Here is an 18,454-nt window from a genome sequence, read left to right on the forward strand (position 1 = left end):
TCATATCTCGGACTACAGCTTGTTGCGCTTCACGGCATTGACACGGGGAACATTTCGGAACGCCATTTTACTTCAAGTTTTCATTACTAGTTGAAGCTTTACCACAGGAAAAATCAGATTTATCTGGAGAAGAGGAGATAATTCCTTCCTCGAAGGACACTTACAAAGGATCCTAAAGCCGTCTTATACTGTTTCGTTCGGTTCGTTGTCATAATCCGTTACCTCAGCTACAACAAGATCAGTTGGCGAATAATTTTGTGAGTCATTCTGGTATGAACGGAAGCCCAGATCAATCCAGTGTATCTTTAGGCCAAGTAAGTACTGATTTTTTCGTAGTCATATGTAAACGTAGTGGCTGGCTTCTGCATTGATATTTCGTGGCTGTCAAACGGTAGATGTGCTTTTCCTTCCTGCCAAATCTAATGTCATCTTGAATTGGGTTTTCTCCCTCTTAAGTACGAAGCTGTATTCGTGAAAATGAAAAGGCATTGCTCTAAAACTCGACGGAAAATGAAATATATTGTCGATCCTTGGCCATTGCTGTGATTTTCCCTGTTGTTTTGTTGATGAGCCATTCCTGAACATCACCGAACTCTCAGTATGTTGGTATTTTAATCAGGGTAACTTATCCTGACAGCCTCTTATTTTGTCTAACCTTGCTTCACTTGACTATGTTTCTTTTTGGGGATGGAAAATCTGTTGTGCGTTTAATTTTCCGAAATTCGTTGGTCCCGTTATTAGTTGTTTTTGATCGTATTTAGCTTACAATAGGCTCCTTGCACTAAGAAGTCGCGTGATCTTTTCCGCCATGTTGGAGGGCAAACAAATCGGTTGCTACGGAAACAATGGCTGCCTCGTGAGACGACGAAAAGGGAGGGACGGAAATATTTGCTCTACTTGCTTCTTTGTTTCGGAACAAAACGATCTTTATCCACTGAGAACTCTCAAAAAGAGCGACTGTAATAGTTGCAGACCTACTGATGTATTCGATGTGTCGAAAAGCTCCATATTTGCTCGTGTTTTCGCGTTCGTATAATCCGCACTTTGCCAAATGGTATGTCATATCATTTTTTTTAAACTCCCTTTCAACGCCGGTTTTGTCTATTTTGTAAGTTGATATTGTTAGGCGATGATAGGCGAGTTAATGTAGTTTCCAGAATGGTAGCGAATAAAACATTTCTGAGTGAAGGTGAGAAAAAATAAGTTTGTTTACTTGCATCCTCACCATATACTGGTTCTATTTCAGATAAAGGGATCACAGAGTGTTGTGGAATTTTAGATCTTTTGGAGCCTAATAAAAGTGTGATGGCTGATAAGGGTTTTAATATTGATGATCTATTATGTAGTAAAGGGGTAAAGCTAAACCTTCCACCATATCTTTTAAATCGTGCACAGTTTTCGCCAGAGGAAGTCAAAGAAACAAAAACCATAGCCAAAATCCGGATTCATGTGGGGAGGGCCATATGCCGAATTAAAGAATATCATCTTTTCGACAATGAAATTCCTTTGTCACTTTTGGGCACTGTTAATCAGATGTGGACAGTGGCATGTTTGCTTGTAAATTTTCAGGGACCATTAATTTTGAAAAATAATCTGTCTTAGCAGGTGCCACAGGGTGTTATCATTATACATATTACAGTGATGTAAGTGTTCTCACAAAAAATAGTTAAAATAAAACATGTCAACCTTATCTTTACATTCTTGGGAAAAAATGGGATCAAATACTGTTCTTTGGCAAAAAAACAAATCATCATTGATGTGACAGAAAAAGTCACACCAATCCAAGCCAGAAGTACCTAATTGGCATTGTTCTTGTAAATAATATGCATGTTTCTTGTTTAGGATTAATTCATTTGAAGTGGGGTCATTCTTAAAGTAAGCCACATCATCTAAGTTGGTTGTTCCTTCCTGGACAACCTTTGTCTCAAAGAAGCCATAGGGACTTGATGAACCATTTTGAGCTGCCTCAATATCTTAAACCTTCCTGTGTGGAAAACTTCCAAGCCAGGGGCATTTTGGATTTATTACCAGACCACTTGAGTACAAGTTTACCATCCCTTTCTTTGCTTTAGTGGCATATATGGATGCTGCTCTTCCCCCCATTTCTATAGCGGGTTCATAGCAGCTGTCTGTACAAGCCTAGATGGCTGAAGTTGTTGAACAAGAGTATCAAAATTAGAAATTCTCTTTGTCACTATTCCGAACTTGCTTGCAGTGATTCTTTTTTTTCTTAATGAATGCCAGAGGTCACTTTCATCCTGTTCTCTCATTTTTTCTTCTAAAGCATGTACCATCTCTAAAGTGACTGACAGTGACTCTAACTTGCTGATTTGCTACTGTTCAAACAAATTGACTCATTGTTCTTAAACCTTTTACCTGCATTAGGAAGGGGTAGCTTGGGGAATGAGGTGTGGGCAGAACCATTTATGGCATATTTTTCTGTGAGCCTTTGTTGGTAAGATATTACAGACCCCTTTGGTACCATTCCAAATTTGGTTTGTACAGAAGGAAGATGTGAGCTTGCAAGTTTCCAGATCTGGTAACAAATTCCACAGCAAAGGCTCAGGATTTAGATTTTTGAGTTTAGCTTTTTGATCAGGGCTCAGAATATGATACTGGGATGCAGGTGAGTACAGAGTGGTTTTAATGAATTTATTATAGTTTGCACCCTCCTGAGGCATCTTCACCATCAAGGTGTCCACACATTGAGCATTTATGTGTTTCCCTCTGGGAACACTCCATAGCTGCACCATCATAGTATATGTCAGATCATCAGGTAAGCTCTTTAGCCCAAGTTGCTTAAAGTGTGACAAGTAAAAAAGATGACCCACAACATGGTGACAAATCCCTCCCACACCTGCTACACAAGAACACTTTCCAGACACTGTTGTTTGATCCATACCAATTATCACTTGAAGGGAATGTGGTGTTTCATTTTTCTTCATCGATCTGTAGCATCTGGCCAAAACAAATGCCTCCGAGCCACTATATGTAACTGAAATTTGTAAAATTAATTAGGATCAGTCTTTACCACTTTTTAAGGAATGGTTTCATAACATGAAAGGCGAAAACATCAGCAACTTTCAGGAGACTACACCAATTTATTTACCAGTGCACTTACTTTTGATGTTATGGAGATATCCTGGTTCTGCAAAATATTTGTAAACTTTTGTAGTGCTTTCACAACCCATTCAACGTGTTGCATATTTCTCTACATCGGTGAAGGTTATACTCGGTAAATGTGAGGGTCCACACTTGGATTACTGAGAAAATCGGTCCAATCGAACAAAGCTAAATAGCGTCAACCTTCGGTAAGTTTCGCATTTTGTAGACATGCAACTAGACTACAATTCTTGACAATCTTTACCTAACCCAAAGAAAGAGCAGAACTCTTGCGAAAAATCGAATAAATGAATGAATGAATGAATCAGTTGATAGGATTAAGCTTAAATAAACTTTCGCCTGCCATTCATTCGTTCCCGACGCGTTAGAAGTAAAAGTGAATACAAATGTGCGATCACAGAAGCTCTTTGGGCATTATGCAAATTTGACGAGTGGATAAAGATCGTTTTGTTCCAAAATAAAGAAGCTAATAGTGCAAATATTTGTGTAACTGACCTTTCGTGACCCCACGAGGCAGCCATAGTTTCCCGTAGCAACCGATTTGTTTGCCCTCCAACATGGCGGAGAAGATCATGTGCCTTCTTAGTGCAAGGAGCCTATTAATTTTTTGTTTATTATTATGGTATATTGAAGCATACAGCGTCTTCTTTAAAGCTGCTTTTAATGGTGGAATTTAAAGGAACTCAGCTAAAGTTATTGTATCGAACATGTCTGCATCAGTTTGTTCAGTTTTGATTGTATTTTTAATTTGTAATTCGAGTTTTGATCTCATAACTTCAAATAATTCGAACCAATGTACTGTACTTTTTTTGCTTTAGCTACCTGTCTTGTTTTCATATAAATTTTTTACTACTTGTTTTGTTAAGTTGAGATTCTGGGTTAATGAAAAGGAAGTTGTGTCTTTTATGTGCTCCATAGTTTACAGCTTGTCTGAATGAGACTATTCTCATCCAGGAATATGACATCAACTTAGTGTTCTTATTGTTTGGTTATTATTGTAACGACTGTCCGGGAAAGTTATGTTATGAATTGATGGATGATGATTAACTACCCAGATCAAAATTCCACATGGAAGATTTATAGTAAAGTGAGTGGAGTGGAAGTATGGAGATGTCTTGTTTACTCAATATGCATGGGGAAATGAGGAAAATAGTTTTGAAACTTTGGTGTTGCTTTTTGCTTTCAGAGTCTTTGGTTTTTCCTAGAACTCTGAGGGGTTGTCCTAATAACTCTTAATTTGTTAACTTTTGGTAAAGGTTTATTTGAAGTTATGAGGTTATTGTGATCACTTGAAATGCCGTAAGTGGTCTGCAAAAGTTTATATACAGTGGTGCTTAATTGATCTCGAGTTTTCTACAAAATCTTTGATTTTGTAACTGAGTTTGTCTTTTGGATATTCATCAATTCCAACTATTTTTATTTATACTCTTTCTAACATTTGTTACCATAATTGTAACAACTTTTACTCGTTATTTTCAGTAGGATTCATTGTGTCTGAAACAATGGTGTCTAGTATTGTATACCTCATAGCTTTGTGATAAAAAGGTCTATTTGAGTAGATCTGTTTCTAATCAACTGCTGTATTATTTCCTTTCCAGCAGGCATCAGGATTGGCTCAGCCTCCAACAGCAGACCCTGAGAAACGAAGATTAATACAACAACAACTAGTACTTCTGCTTCATGCACACAAGTGCCAACGTCGAGAACAACAGGCCCAAAATGGGGCTGTAAAACCCTGCAATTTACCTCATTGTCGAACTATGAAGAATGTCCTGAACCACATGACAACGTGTACTGCTGGAAAAACATGTCAAGGTTTGGCAAACCTTTTTGTGATGTAGACAACTAGATTATGTATTTGTTTATTCTAGGACTTTAAATTTGTCTTGTGAAAATATTTTTTGAGCACTGAATAAGTAAAACTCAAGCTCTGAAATTTGTGTGCACAATCAAGCCCACAAACAACAGTTGGTCCTTGGAGAAGTGTTTGGTTAAATTTCAGGTTTCTTTATTGTAAGGCTTTGCCTGGTTGGACACTGACTATGGATTTCTGATGGCAAAAAATATTATTTAATTTGGAACAGGTTGTTAAATCATGGAAGAATTAAGCTTTTGATCAACTGAATTATTGTTAGAATTCTTTTGAGGCTGTTAATGAAACTATGTAATATTAAATAGTCATCGTACAGAAGCATCTGAACTTAGGACATGTTAGTTTTATCCATACTCTGGTTGTAAGAGCTAACTAAGCAGACAAATACTGGAGAAGTCTTCTTATTTGCATTTACCCCATTACTTAAACATGAAGGTGCACTATAAAAGGAGCCTTAGGTCCCACTGGACCATTTGTCAATCAACTGTCATGTGATGTAGAACTCTTAGGGTCAAGTCAGCTTGAGCTACAGCTACTCCAAAGCAGTGAAAAGTGGGCGCATTCCTCAAAATTGTTTTATGTCTTCATCACAATACAAAAAGTTTTGAGATTTGTATTTCCTTTCTCCAATGAAAACTGTCTTTATTTGTGGTGGTAAATTTGAGATTGAAGTAGGTGGTTCGCATGTTACCTCGTGCCACCATGCTGGTGGAAGTAAACAATAGATATCTCATTAGCTCCTTTTGTTCATCTACCAACATTTAAATTTGACCCGCACACTTCAACGGTGAGTGACAAATGAGCCTAGCTAGTACGCCTTCGTGTTTAAGTAATAGTTATGGAAGGAGACTTATTATGGGAAAAACTAGTTTATTTTAAAGTGATTTTGTGCAGCCATATGAGTTTCTTGTCTGGTGAAAACAAGTTGGTGCCTGAACAAGTGACCTGCCTTTTGACAAAAATTGTCTTGGTTTGTATATATCAAGTTGTTTTACCTAATCTTATGTTAATGTTTCAGTTGCCCATTGTGCTTCTTCAAGACAAATTATTTCACACTGGAGAAACTGCATGAGACGGGACTGCCCAGTTTGCCTCCCTTTGAAGCATGCATCAGATAACAGAAATCGAGGTATTAGACAGTCCATTCTTGTTATCATTGTATTGCCATTTATTCTATTAATTGACATCATCTCTTATTTGTATGCAAAGTGTTTCCCATCCATTCTTTATCTTTTCTTTATTAAGCTTTTGTTGATATCTTTTATGGTTTAAAGTGAGTTGCTATGACCAAGGGTATCTTTTTTTTCTTTCATCGAAGCTCAAGGAAGTGTTCGAGGCATTGAAAGCGCATATGAAGCTCTTGGTATTACTCTAGCAACAAATGGAGAACCACAGTTGCAGCCCTATCCTGGTAAGGAAAAGCTTCAAAATTGTTTTTCTTTCTATCCTGCTGATTGTGCTGATGTTTTATTTTAAGCAGGCACTGTGTTAGTATTGTAGATATTTGATTATCTAAAGTTCTTTTTATAAGAGGGAATTGCAGAGTGTGTTTTTAGGAAATAGAATTGACTTTTCACCCTTTGCAAAAAGAATGAAGGAATATTTTAAGTATAATGGTGATACAATGTTTTTCTTGAATGGAAGTGTCTATGATTTAGATGAGGTTGAAATGTATTTATTTATAGTAGGAGCACATGCAAATCTACTGAGATCAGATCCTTCAATGCAATTGACAGCAGATAACAGATCATTTGGTGAAACATCAGTTACAGCAACAAGGTAAGGGGTATCTGAGTTGACTAGTATTGTAAGTTTGGTTTGCTTCATTTGAGTTGTGTTTAGTAACCTGCCGTCCACAAAACTTCAATCTTCTTCAATCTATTTTTATTATTCATTGTGGAAAAAGAAATAATTGTCAATTCTCTCTTTTAGTACAACTGCAAGTGGCAATCGGGGTCCTAAAAAGTGGCATCAGCATGTTACACCAGATCTCAGGAATCATCTTGTACACAAACTGTAAGTCATATATCATAATTGTGTTCTAATAACCGACTTCTTAAGCTATGCTGATTGTTCAAGATATAACAAGTTTATCAAGAGAGTTTGAGCATAAAGTATCTAGTTGTTGGAGTTAACCTTTGATGGTTAAGGAAAATGCATCTCAGTGTAGTTCTGGATTGAAACTGTGTGTTGCAGGGTCACTGCCATCTTCCCAACTCCAGTGCATGATCCAGCTGCTCTCAGAGATCGGCGAATGGGGAACTTTGTTTCCTATGTAAGGAAAGTAGAGGGTGATATGTATGATACAGCAAATAGCAGGGTAAGTTGTGACTTGAAGTTGTTCAACTATGTACTTGATGCTTTTCCCTTTAGATTTGTTCTTATCCTTATCAAGTTATTTTCACTGAAGGATTTTTTTTAGCAAACTGTCATGTGCAACTGCTATCTAGAAAGGACAGAGAGAAATGCCAAATCAACATTCTTGTTATACTTATATTACAAAATCTCCCCTTCTATACATTGTAAACCTTAGCAATTCAGCCCATGCTGCTATTAGGTATTGAATAAACCATTCTTCTTCTTCTTCTTCTTCTTCTTCTTCTTCTTCTTCTTCTTCTTCTTCTTCTTCCTGTAGGAGGAATATTACCACTTATTAGCAGAGAAAATATACAAAATTCAAAAACAGCTGGAAGAGAAACGACAAAGAAGAATAAATCAGCAAATGAGGGGAGGCCTGACTTCATCGCAGCGTAAGTGAGCTGTAAAGGCTTTACTCTACATTTTCAAACTCTAAAAAATCACAGTGGGGATGAATGTGATTGAGTATGTTTTTGAGATCGTAACCTAAGAAACTAATCAGTCTTTTTTCTTTTGTGTCTTTTCAGTCCCATTTCCTCAACTAAATGGAGACCTTGGAGGTCCCCAAATACCCTCAGTTGCAGCAGCTGCTGCTCAGGCACAGGCTCCGGCAGTGGCGGCTGTACATCAAAAGTTTGATGCACTTGGACAATCTCAAAATTCCTCTCCCCAAGTTCCACCCATGACATCATCACCGCTACAAGGCACTTTGTCACCTCATCTTCAAATGGCAGGTCAAGTCTCTGCCACACAACAGGCACAAACATCACAGCAGTCCACAGGGCCACTTCCAAAACAACAAGTAAAAAGTCAGATGTCTCCATCGGGGCAAATGATGACTCCTCCCCAGTCACAAGGAAAAACTCCACCTCGTGAAAGTGGGAAAAATATGGTAGTTACAACTCAGGCTCAGTCACCTGTATCTCAAGGAGGTGCTGGGAATTCTAGTGGACATAGTTCTACAACAGACAATGGATTATGTGCTCCTAATGCTCAGTTTCAGATGGTTAAAATAAAGACAGAGCCTACATCTCCACCTTCTGCAAATTCACAGTCAGGAAAGGTAGTCCATCTCTTATTCCTGCTAAACAGCCTGTCAAGAAATCTTGGGACTGGAGAGTAATCCTTATTTGATTTGATGTTTTTCTATTTGAAGTTCAAGTTCAGTTTTGTCATATGATCATCAAAGTGTAATCTTTCAATGTGTGGGTTAGAAAGAAGACAATAACACAAACTGCTCCATAGTTTACGGCTTGTTTGAATGACAGACTATTCTCATCCAGGAATATGACATCAACTTAGTGTTCTTATTGTTTGCTTATTATTGTAACAACTGTCTGGGAAAGTTATGTTATGAATTGATGGATGATGATTAACTACCCAGATCAAAATTCCACATGGAAGATTTATAGTAAAGTGAGTGGAGTGGAAGTATGGAGATGTCTTGTTTACTCAATATGCATGGGGAAATGAGGAAAATAGTTTTGAAATTTTGGTGTTGCCTTTTGCTTTCAGAGTCTTTGGTTTTTCCTAGAAGTCTGAGGGGTTGTCCTAATAACTCTTAATTTGTTAACTTTTGGTAAAGGTTTATTGGAAGTTATGAGGTTATTGTGATCACTTGAAATGCCTTAAGTGGTCTGCAAAAGTTTATATACAGTGGTGCTTAATTGATCTCGAGTTTTCTACAAAATCTTTGATTTTGTAACTGAGTTTGTCTTTTGGATATTCATCAATTCCAACTATTTTTATTTATACTCTTTCTAACATTTGCTACCATAATTGTAACAACTTTTACTCATTATTTTCAGTAGAATTCATTGTGTCTTAAACATTGGTTTCTAGTATTGTATACCTCATAGCTTTGTGATAAAAAGGTATATTTGAGTAGATCTGTTTCTAATCAACTGCTGTATTATTTCCTTTCCAGCAGGCATCAGGATTGGCTCAGCCTCCAACAGCAGACCCTGAGAAACGAAGATTAATACAACAACTAGAAGTTCTGCTTCATGCACAGAAGTGCCAACGTCAAGAACAACAGGCCCAAAATGGGGCTGTAAAACCCTGCAATTTACCTCATTGTCGAACTATGAAGATTGTCCTGAACCACATGACAACGTGTACTGCTGGAAAAACATGTCAAGGTTTGGCAAACCTTTTTGTGATGTAGAGAACTAGATTATGAATTTGTTTATTCTAGGACTTTAAATTTGTCTTGTGAAAACATTTTTTGAGCACTGAATAAGTAAAACTCAAGCTCTGAAATTTATGTGCACAATCAAGCCCACAAACAACAGTTGGTCCTTGGAGAAGTGTTTGGTTAAACTTCAGGTTTCTTTATTGTAAGGCTTCGCCTGGTTGGACACTGACTATGGATTTCTGATGGCAAAAAATATTATTTAATTTGGAACAGGTTGTTAAATCATGGAAGAATTAAGCTTTTGATCAACTGAATTATTGTTAGAATTCTTTTGAGGCTGTTAATGAAACTATGTAATATTAAATAGTCATCGTACAAAAGCATCTGAACTTAGGACATGTTAGTTTTATCCATACTCTGGTTGCAAGAGCTAACTAACCAGACAAATACTGGAGAAGTCTTCTTATTTGCATTTACCCCATTACTTAAACACGAAGGTGCACTATAAAAGGAGCCTTAGGTCCCACTGGACCATTTGTCAATCAACTGTCGTGTGATGTAGAACTCTTAGGGTCATGTCAGCTTGAGCTACAGCTACTCCAAAGCAGTGAAAAGCGGGCGCATTCCTCAAAATTGTTTTATGTCTTCATCACAATACAAGAAGTTTTGAGATTTGTATTTCCTTTCTCCAATGGAAACTGTCTTTATTTGTGGCGGTAAATTTGAGATTGAAGTAGGTGGTTCGCACGTTACCTCGTGCCACCATGCTGGTGGAAGTAAACAATAGATATCTCATTAGCTCCTTTTGTTCATCTACCAGCATTTAAATTTGATCCGCACACTTCAACGGTGAGTGACAAATGAGCCTAGCTAGTATGCCTTCGTGTTTAAGTTATAGTTATGGAAGGAGACTTATTATGGGAAAAACTAGTTTATTTTAAAGTGATTTTGTGCAGCCATATGAGTTTCTTATCTGGTGAAAACAAGTTGGTGCCTGAACAAGTGACCTGCCTTTTGACAAAAATTGTGTTGGTTTGTATATATCAAGTTGTTTTACCTAATCTTATGTTAATGTTTCAGTTGCCCTTTGTGCTTCTTCAAGAGAAATTATTTCACACTGGAAAAACTGCATGAGACGGGACTGCCCAGTTTGCCTCCCTTTGAAGCATGCATCAGATAACAGAAATGGAGGTAATAGACAGTCCATTCTTGTTATCATTGTATTGCCATTTATTCTATTAATTGACATCATCTCTTATTTGTATGCAAAGTGTTTCCCATCCATTCTTTATCTTTTCTTTATTAAGCTTTTGTTGATATCTTTTATGGTTTAAAGTGAGTTGCTCTGACCAAGGCTATCTTTTTTTTCTTTCATCCAAGCTCAAGGAAGTGTTCGAGGCATTGAAAGTGCATATGAAGCTCTTGGTATTACTCTAGCTACAAATGGAGAACCACGGTTGCAGCCCTATCCTGGTAAGGAAAGGTTTCAAAATTGTTTTTGTGTCTATCCTGCTGATTGTGCTGATGTTTCATTTTAAGCAGGCACTGTGTTAGTATTGTAGATATTTGATTATCTAAAGTTCTTTTTTTAAGAGGGAATTGCAGAGTGTGTTTTTGGGAAATAGAATTGACTTTTCACCCTTTGCAAAAAGAATGAAGGAGTATTTTAAGTATAATGGTGATACAATGTTTTTCTTGAATGGAAGTGTCTATGATTTAGATGAGGTTGAAATGTATTTATTTATAGTAGGAGCACATGCAAATCTACTGAGATCAGATCCTTCAATGCAATTGACAGCAGATAACAGATCATTTGGTGAAACATCAGTTACAGCAACAAGGTAAGGGGTATCTGAGTTGACTAGTATTGTAAGTTTGGTTTGCTTCATTTGAGTTGTGTTTAGTAACCTGCCGTCCACAAAATTTCAATCTTCTTAAATCTGTATTTATTATTCATTGTGGAAAAAGAAATAATTGTCAATTCTCTCTTTTAGTACAACTGCAAGTGGCAATCGGGGTCCTAAAGAGTGGCATCAGCATGTTACGCCAGATCTCAGGAATCATCTTGTACACAAACTGTAAGTCATATATCATAATTGTGTTCTAATAACCGACTTCTTAAGCTATGCTGATTGTTCAAGATATAACAAGTTTATCAAGAGAGTTTGAGCATAAAGTATCTAGTTGTTGGAGTTAACCTTTGATGGTTAAGGAAAATGCATCTCAGTGTAGTTCTGGATTGAAACTGTGTGTTGCAGGGTCACTGCCATCTTCCCAACTCCAGTGCATGATCCAGCTGCTCTCAGAGATCGGCGAATGGGGAACTTTGTTTCCTATGTAAGGAAAGTAGAGGGTGATATGTATGATACAGCAAATAGCAGGGTAAGTTGTGACTTGAAGTTGTTCAACTATGTACTTGATGCTTTTCCCTTTAGATTTGTTCTTATCCTTATCAAGTTATTTTCACTGAAGGATTTTTTTAGCAAACTGTCATGTGCAACTGCTATCTAGAAAGGACAGAGAGAAATGCCAAATCAACATTCTTGTTATACTTATATTACAAAATCTCCCCTTCTATACATTGTAAACCTTAGCAATTCAGCCCATGCTGCTATTAGGTATTGAATAAACCATTCTTCTTCTTCTTCTTCTTCTTCTTCTTCTTCTTCCTGTAGGAGGAATATTACCACTTATTAGCAGAGAAAATATACAAAATTCAAAAACAGCTGGAAGAGAAACGACAAAGAAGAATAAATCAGCAAATGAGGGGAGGCCTGACTTCATCGCAGCGTAAGTGAGCTGTAAAGGCTTTACTCTACATTTTCAAACTCTAAAAAATCACAGTGGGGATGAATGTGATTGAGTATGTTTTTGAGATCGTAACCTAAGAAACTAATCAGTCTTTTTTTTTTTTTGTCTTTTCAGTCCCATTTCCTCAACTAAATGGAGACCTTGGAGGTCCCCAAATATCCTCAGTTGCAGCAGCTGCTGCTCAGGCACAGGCTCTGGCAGTGGCGGCTGTACATCAAAAGTTTGATGCACTTGGACAATCTCAAAATTCTTCTTCCCAAGTTCCACCCATGACATCACCGCTACAAGGCACTTTGTCGCCTCATCTTCAAATGGCAGGTCAAGTCTCTGCCACACAACAGGCACAAACATCACAGCAGTCCACAGGGCCACTTCCAAAACAACAAGTAAAAAGTCAGATGTCTCCATCGGGGCAAATGATGACTCCTCCCCAGTCACAAGGAAAAACTCCACCTCGTGAAAGTGGGAAAAATATGGTAGTTACAACTCAGGCTCAGTCACCTGTATCTCAAGGAGGTGCTGGGAATTCTAGTGGACATAGTTCTACAACAGACAATGGATTATGTGCTCCTAATGCTCAGTCTCAGATGGTTAAAATAAAGACAGAGCCTACATCTCCACCTTCTGCAAATTCACAGTCAGGAAAGGTAGTTTATCGTTTATTCCTGCTAAACAGCCTGTCAAGAAATCTTGGGACTGGAGAGTAATCCTTATTTGATTTGATGTTTTCCTATTTGAAGTTCAAGTTCAGTTTTGTCATATGATCATCAAAGTGTAATCTTTCAATGTGTGGGTTAGAAAGAAGACAATAACACAAACTGCTCCATAGTTTACGGCTTGTTTGAATGACAGACTATTCTCATCCAGGAATATGACATCAACTTAGTGTTCTTATTGTTTGCTTATTATTGTAACAACTGTCTGGGAAAGTTTTGTTATGAATGGATGGATGATGATTAACTACCCAGATCAAAATTCCACATGGAAGATTTATAGTAAAGTGAGTGGAGTGGAAGTATGGAGATGTCTTGTTTACTCAATATGCATGGGGAAATGAGGAAAATAGTTTTGAAATTTTGGTGTTGCCTTTTGCTTTCAGAGTCTTTGGTTTTTCCTAGAAGTCTGAGGGGTTGTCCTAATAACTCTTAATTTGTTAACTTTTGGTAAAGGTTTATTTGAAGTTATGAGGTTATAGTGATCACTTGAAATGCCTTAAGTGGTCTGCAAAAGTTTAGACACAGTGGTGCTTAATTGATCTCAAGTTTTCCTCAAAATCTTTGATTTTGTAAGTGAGTTTGTCTGATGGATATTCATCAATTCCAACTATTTTTATTTATACTCTTTCTAACATTTGCTACCATAATTGTAACAACTTTTGCTCATTATATTCAGTAGGATTCATTGTTTCTTAGACATTGGTTTCTAGAGAAGGTGGTCTTGGCTTGGAGAGAATGCTTTGTCTTAAGTGATTCCTCCCATCACTTTTTTATTGGTCAAAAAATCCCTAACAATGGTTATTTTATTCTTGTTTTGTAGGACTATGATCTGTGCGTACCTTGCTACACCGATAAAGCACATGAACATAAAATGGAGGAGCTGGGATCCGACTTGGATATAGATCAACAACAAGGACAAGGTGATGATAAGGAACGACCGCAACTCAGCGCGCAGGAAGAACGACGATTGAAGATTCAGCGCTGTATACAGAGCTTGGTACATTCCAATCACTGCAGAGAGCTTAATTGTCAACTGACAAGTTGTGCTAGGTTGAAGCGTGTTCTAAAGCACAAGAAGACGTGCAAACGCAAAACTGGTGGAGGATGTCGCATTTGTAAAGCGCTCATTCATTTGTGTCGTTATCATGCAAAGCACTGCATAGAGAGAGAGTGTGTGGTACCATTCTGCCGACACAATAAACTCAAGCTCAGACAACAACACACAAAGCAAAGATTTGCTCAATCCCAGACTCTTCGCAGAAGAATGGCTGCAAGGCAGCGTCAGGGAATGCAGCCTCCACCTCCCATGCCAAGCCAGACAATGCAACAAAGCATCGCTGGCCCTGGAGCAATGGAACAGTCTCATCCAGCTTTGCAACCTCCTCAGCAGTAGCCCCCTCCTTACCAACCACCTGTCATGCCGCAAAAATCTGTCATTAGTGGCCCTCCTCTGCATGCAGTTGAGGCAGCACAAAAAATTGTGCAAGCTGCTAAAATGGAGGCTGTGGGTAACAGTGTGCAGATTGGTATACAAGGTCACAATGTTCCACATCCTCAGGAGGTTTTCCAGCAGCAGCAGCAGCAGCCTTCTAACATGGCACCACTTTCTGGATCAATGGCACCACCAGCTATTATGAGACTGCAGAACTTAGCTCTGATGCAGCAAAGTATGGGACAGAACCTTCAACAGGCTATGAACATGCCTATATAAACATAATTGAATATTACCCTGCCAGATGTGTTTTTAAGGATACAGAACTCCATACCAACTGATTTGTTTTGGACTTGTAACATAAATGCAAAGTTTCCCAAATAGATATTTTAAATAGTTGTATGCCTGACTTGAATTAATTTTTTTAGGGTGGGTTTAGTGGATGGGAAAAAGTTTTGATTATTGGATGCAGTTGTTTGACAAATTCCCAAATGTTCCCAAATTGTTTTTGGATAAGAACCAGCCATAGATAGTAATTATTATTAGCATACTTGGGTGAGTAGACTTAACATTTTTCCAGTGACCCATCCTGCTTTCTCAAGGTCCCAATTTCAGTATTTTCAATCAGGTTTTTATCACTGGTTTTCCAAATTTCATTATCTTTTCACAGATGCATTTGCTGTGGACAATCTGGAGGTGTGATTTAAGAAAAAGGGAAAATAAATTGCTCTCTTGCTTTGTTCAATAAGCGCATCTTGTGATTTAGTTGTGTGACTAACAATTTGATATAGGAAAACATCATTCAAGGTAGCTATTCTTCCATGATGAGCATGAGTGAGAAGTATATCATTAGTTTCACATATATAAGCTTCATTCTGTATGGCTGATCTCATGCTTGTCTTCTGATTTCTTAATGGTGGGAGTCACTTGTTTAAACAAAAAGCCAAGCTGTTTTAATGCAATGTTTTGTTATGCTGTCATGAACTTTTGTCATCTTCATGAATGAGTTGAAATTTAGATCTTGAAAAATCTTGTTTTCCTGTAAATTTCTGTGACAACTGGATCAGGTAACTACTTTTTCATTGATGAGAGTATTTTCACTGAAATATGTGATATGAATGTATTTCTCATCTTGATCTTTCTTTAAATGGTGAAGGACAAATTTTTATCGGTTTATTTCAAATTTAGCTGTGTTTTCTGGAAACAAAGCCAAATTTTACCCTTACAAAATGAATGCTAAGACAGTTTTACTGTAAAGAACCATTTTATGTATTAACTAAATAAATATTGAAAAGCTGTCAGTTGATGATTATTTTTTAAGTGTTACTGCCATTTGACATTTAAGTAGTGAAAGGCTTTCACTAAAAAAAATTCATTGATAACTACGTGGAACTTCTTCAGGATTAACTGAAAGCAAAATATTCTGGGTGACAAATGTATTCAACTGAAAAAACTATAAGGAAAGTAGATTGTTGAGTTCTAGCAGCCACAGCATAATTATTTACTTCAATTAAAGCAATGAAAAGAAATGCAGAGCCATTTTTGATTTGGTGACAAAAGTCAAATTTGTTTAGTTAATTTATGAATCATGAGTATGGTTTTTCAACAACAACTTTTTCATGTTTTGATGCTTAATCTCTGCTTATTTTGTTTCAAATCACTAATTGATGCTAAATACTTCAGTCTCTGCGTGCCAATTGAAGACAAGGTAATTAGATTAACAGCAATGTTATGGTTTTAACTGTGAAGTCAGTTTAGGAAGATTTTTTTGCATGTACATTGAAAGCTACCTGTGATGTGATTTGAATGATTCTTTTTAATTTAACATGATGCAAGAGTTTTATAACATTGTTATTATTATTTTTGTTGGTTAAACATTAAAAGTCCTAAGCATGCTCTAACATGGCTATCATGTTTCAACTGTCTTTCAACGATGCAAAGGCTACCTATCAATTCTACTTGATAAATTTTCATCTAATATTTAAAGAATAATGGTTATGAAAACAGAAAAAGAACATCACTTACTTCTAACTTGCTAAGAATGTGAACCAAGACACTTCATGATGCCCAGGGGTTGATTTATAAAACTGTAAACCTTCGTTTAGGTTGAACAAACATTTCAAATATTCATGCTTCTCAGAACTCTTTACATAATCATAATCACAAGAGGGTGAAAGTGAAAGGTTTAACTGAGTGAATAATTGTATAATTGGTAAGTGTCATGGTCACCTTATAGAAGCTGTTCTCATAATTTGTTTAATTCTTTCCACTGGAATCAAAGAATTTGTGTAATAGCAGCTAGGAGAATTTGCACATTAATACTCATGCTTAACTATTAAAAAACCTCAAAACTGTTATATCGGTCATACTATAAAGAGTAAATATTGCAAAGTATTATATGGTGCACCTTCTGTTAAAAGGGTTACCAAAGGAAATCTCGCCAATCTGGTCATAGGAAATGAACAATAAATCCCACTAAGTTCGTGTCTGTTTCCTGTAATGTATTTGGTTAATTTTGTGAAAGCAAACTTACTAACAGTAGTGTCATTGTAAATCCCAACTTCCATGACCATCTTTTTTTTTTATGTAGTATCATGTAGGATGTAAATATAAAAATTGCCAATTAAATTTTTTGTCAGCAGACAAATGAATGCTTAATTTACTTAATTTACTTAATTTTAATTACCCAAATAAGTCAAATAATTATATGCTCTAAAAAAAAACAAACCATGAGAATTTTGTTGATTTATTTTTATAGCTCTAAGAAATATTGATTCATCAAGAGCTAATAGTTAGCTCAGGGCGTAAACTTTAAAGTGTATGTTACATATAGTCTTGCAATAGCTGTTTGCTCATAGGCTAAGAACGTGTTATTAAGGGAGAACATTTCTCTGTAAGTAAGTCAAGAAGAATTAAATGACAAAAGATGTTGTTTGGTCAGTGGTTGGTTCCTCCTTCCTCCCTTCCCTTTAACTCATACGAAAATGTTGAGAGCGATCTATGCCATGTCCAGTTTCCAGATGTCTACTTATTCAAAATGGAATTAAAAACTCAAAAATTGAAGTTTTCAGTAGAATGTGTCTGAGGTCGGAAGCATTTTGTTTGAGGTCGACTGCAGTACAATCTTCATCAACAACAATGAAAAACTGCAGCATATTTGCTCGCCAGTAATGTGAAACCATTTGAGGTCTGTGTTCAGGTTCCTTAATACTTGATAAATTACGATAAATCCATTTTAACAATAAGGGAGCCTGGTTTAAGGCTTGCAAATGGACAACTTTCAATATAATTGTTTTTTTTTTAGTGACTCAAATGTCGGAAGATCCATTCAAGGTCCTGCAGGTGATAAGTCTCAGAAAACCAATTCTTCATGTTTTGGTTCTCCCCTCCATTTTCTTGTGAGTGCTCCCGTTGGTACTCCCTCCAATGAACTATACGGGAATGTCCTGCTCAGTAAGGGGGAGTGACAGATGAGATAAAATTTCAGCTTCGTGTGTTTCTTAACAGTGAACGAAGCACGATCATCAGACTTGTATTTCCGATCGGCTAGAAGTTTTTGGGTTACATGAACAAATAAGCTGTGTGCAAAAGCAGGTTTTTTACATTCACGTCGCTCTACCTACACTCCCCCCCTCCCCCCACCTTTGGAATTTGGAACAGGGTAAACGTAAACTTCCTGTCAGGCAACTTACAGATCACCGGATTTACCCATGCCACTTTCCCGCCCCCTCCTCCCTCATAACCCCTTTGTTATGAGGAGCACCAAAGCGTGTTTGCCCGGTTGCAGCAATCATTTTTCATTGCCTTGCATAAGTCGATCAAAACCAAAGATGTAATCAAAAATTGTGAAACGATACCTATCCCACAATATTCTCTCAAGGACTAAAACAGCAACAATTGCAATAAATTATTCAATTTAAAGCCAAGCGCGGGAAAACGTTCAACTGATGAAAAGCGCGGGAAAATGCACATAAAGTGTTGTTCGGATATCAATGAGAGATTCT

The 18,454-nt window shown here is 37.1% G+C and overlaps 1 protein-coding gene across 3 annotated transcripts; it reads left to right on the top strand.

Annotated features, from left to right (window-relative positions):
- The first annotated feature begins 23 nt into the window (after positions 1-23).
- LOC148722756 (uncharacterized) lies at positions 24-17,390 on the top strand. 3 transcript variants are annotated; one of them, XM_088732539.1, is made up of 18 exons: positions 24-314; positions 4,722-4,938; positions 6,015-6,125; positions 6,315-6,407; positions 6,682-6,775; positions 6,929-7,012; positions 7,193-7,316; positions 7,632-7,746; positions 7,882-8,417; positions 9,282-9,495; positions 10,572-10,682; positions 10,872-10,964; positions 11,239-11,332; positions 11,486-11,569; positions 11,750-11,873; positions 12,167-12,281; positions 12,417-12,949; positions 13,839-17,390. In XM_088732539.1, exons 1-18 carry the CDS (start codon positions 273-275, stop codon positions 14,409-14,411), a joined length of 3,357 nt encoding a protein of 1,118 aa, XP_088588665.1. In that variant the 5' UTR covers positions 24-272; the 3' UTR covers positions 14,412-17,390. The 3 variants fall into 3 exon arrangements, with proteins under 3 accessions (XP_088588665.1, XP_088588666.1, XP_088588667.1); XM_088732540.1 differs by having other exon boundaries at positions 4,725-4,938; XM_088732541.1 differs by lacking the exon at positions 24-314 and adding an exon at positions 2,459-2,626 and having other exon boundaries at positions 4,725-4,938.
- Positions 17,391-18,454: the final 1,064 nt, after the last annotated feature.

The sequence above is a fragment of the Stylophora pistillata genome, chromosome 9, assembly GCF_964205215.1.
Source record: "Stylophora pistillata chromosome 9, jaStyPist1.2, whole genome shotgun sequence".
NCBI lineage: Eukaryota > Metazoa > Cnidaria > Anthozoa > Scleractinia > Pocilloporidae > Stylophora > Stylophora pistillata.

What these genes read in the sequence shown, in the direction of transcription:
- LOC148722756 (XM_088732539.1), top strand. Translation starts at nt 273, where the DNA reads ATGAACGGAAGCCCAGATCAATCCAGTGTATCTTTAGGCCAA. An exon ending in ATCAGATAACAGAAATGGAG is followed by an intron (nt 10,683 to 10,871) that starts GTAATAGACAGT and finishes CTTTCATCCAAG; the next exon opens with CTCAAGGAAGTGTTCGAGGC. An exon ending in ACATCAGTTACAGCAACAAG is followed by an intron (nt 11,333 to 11,485) that starts GTAAGGGGTATC and finishes TCTCTCTTTTAG; the next exon opens with TACAACTGCAAGTGGCAATC.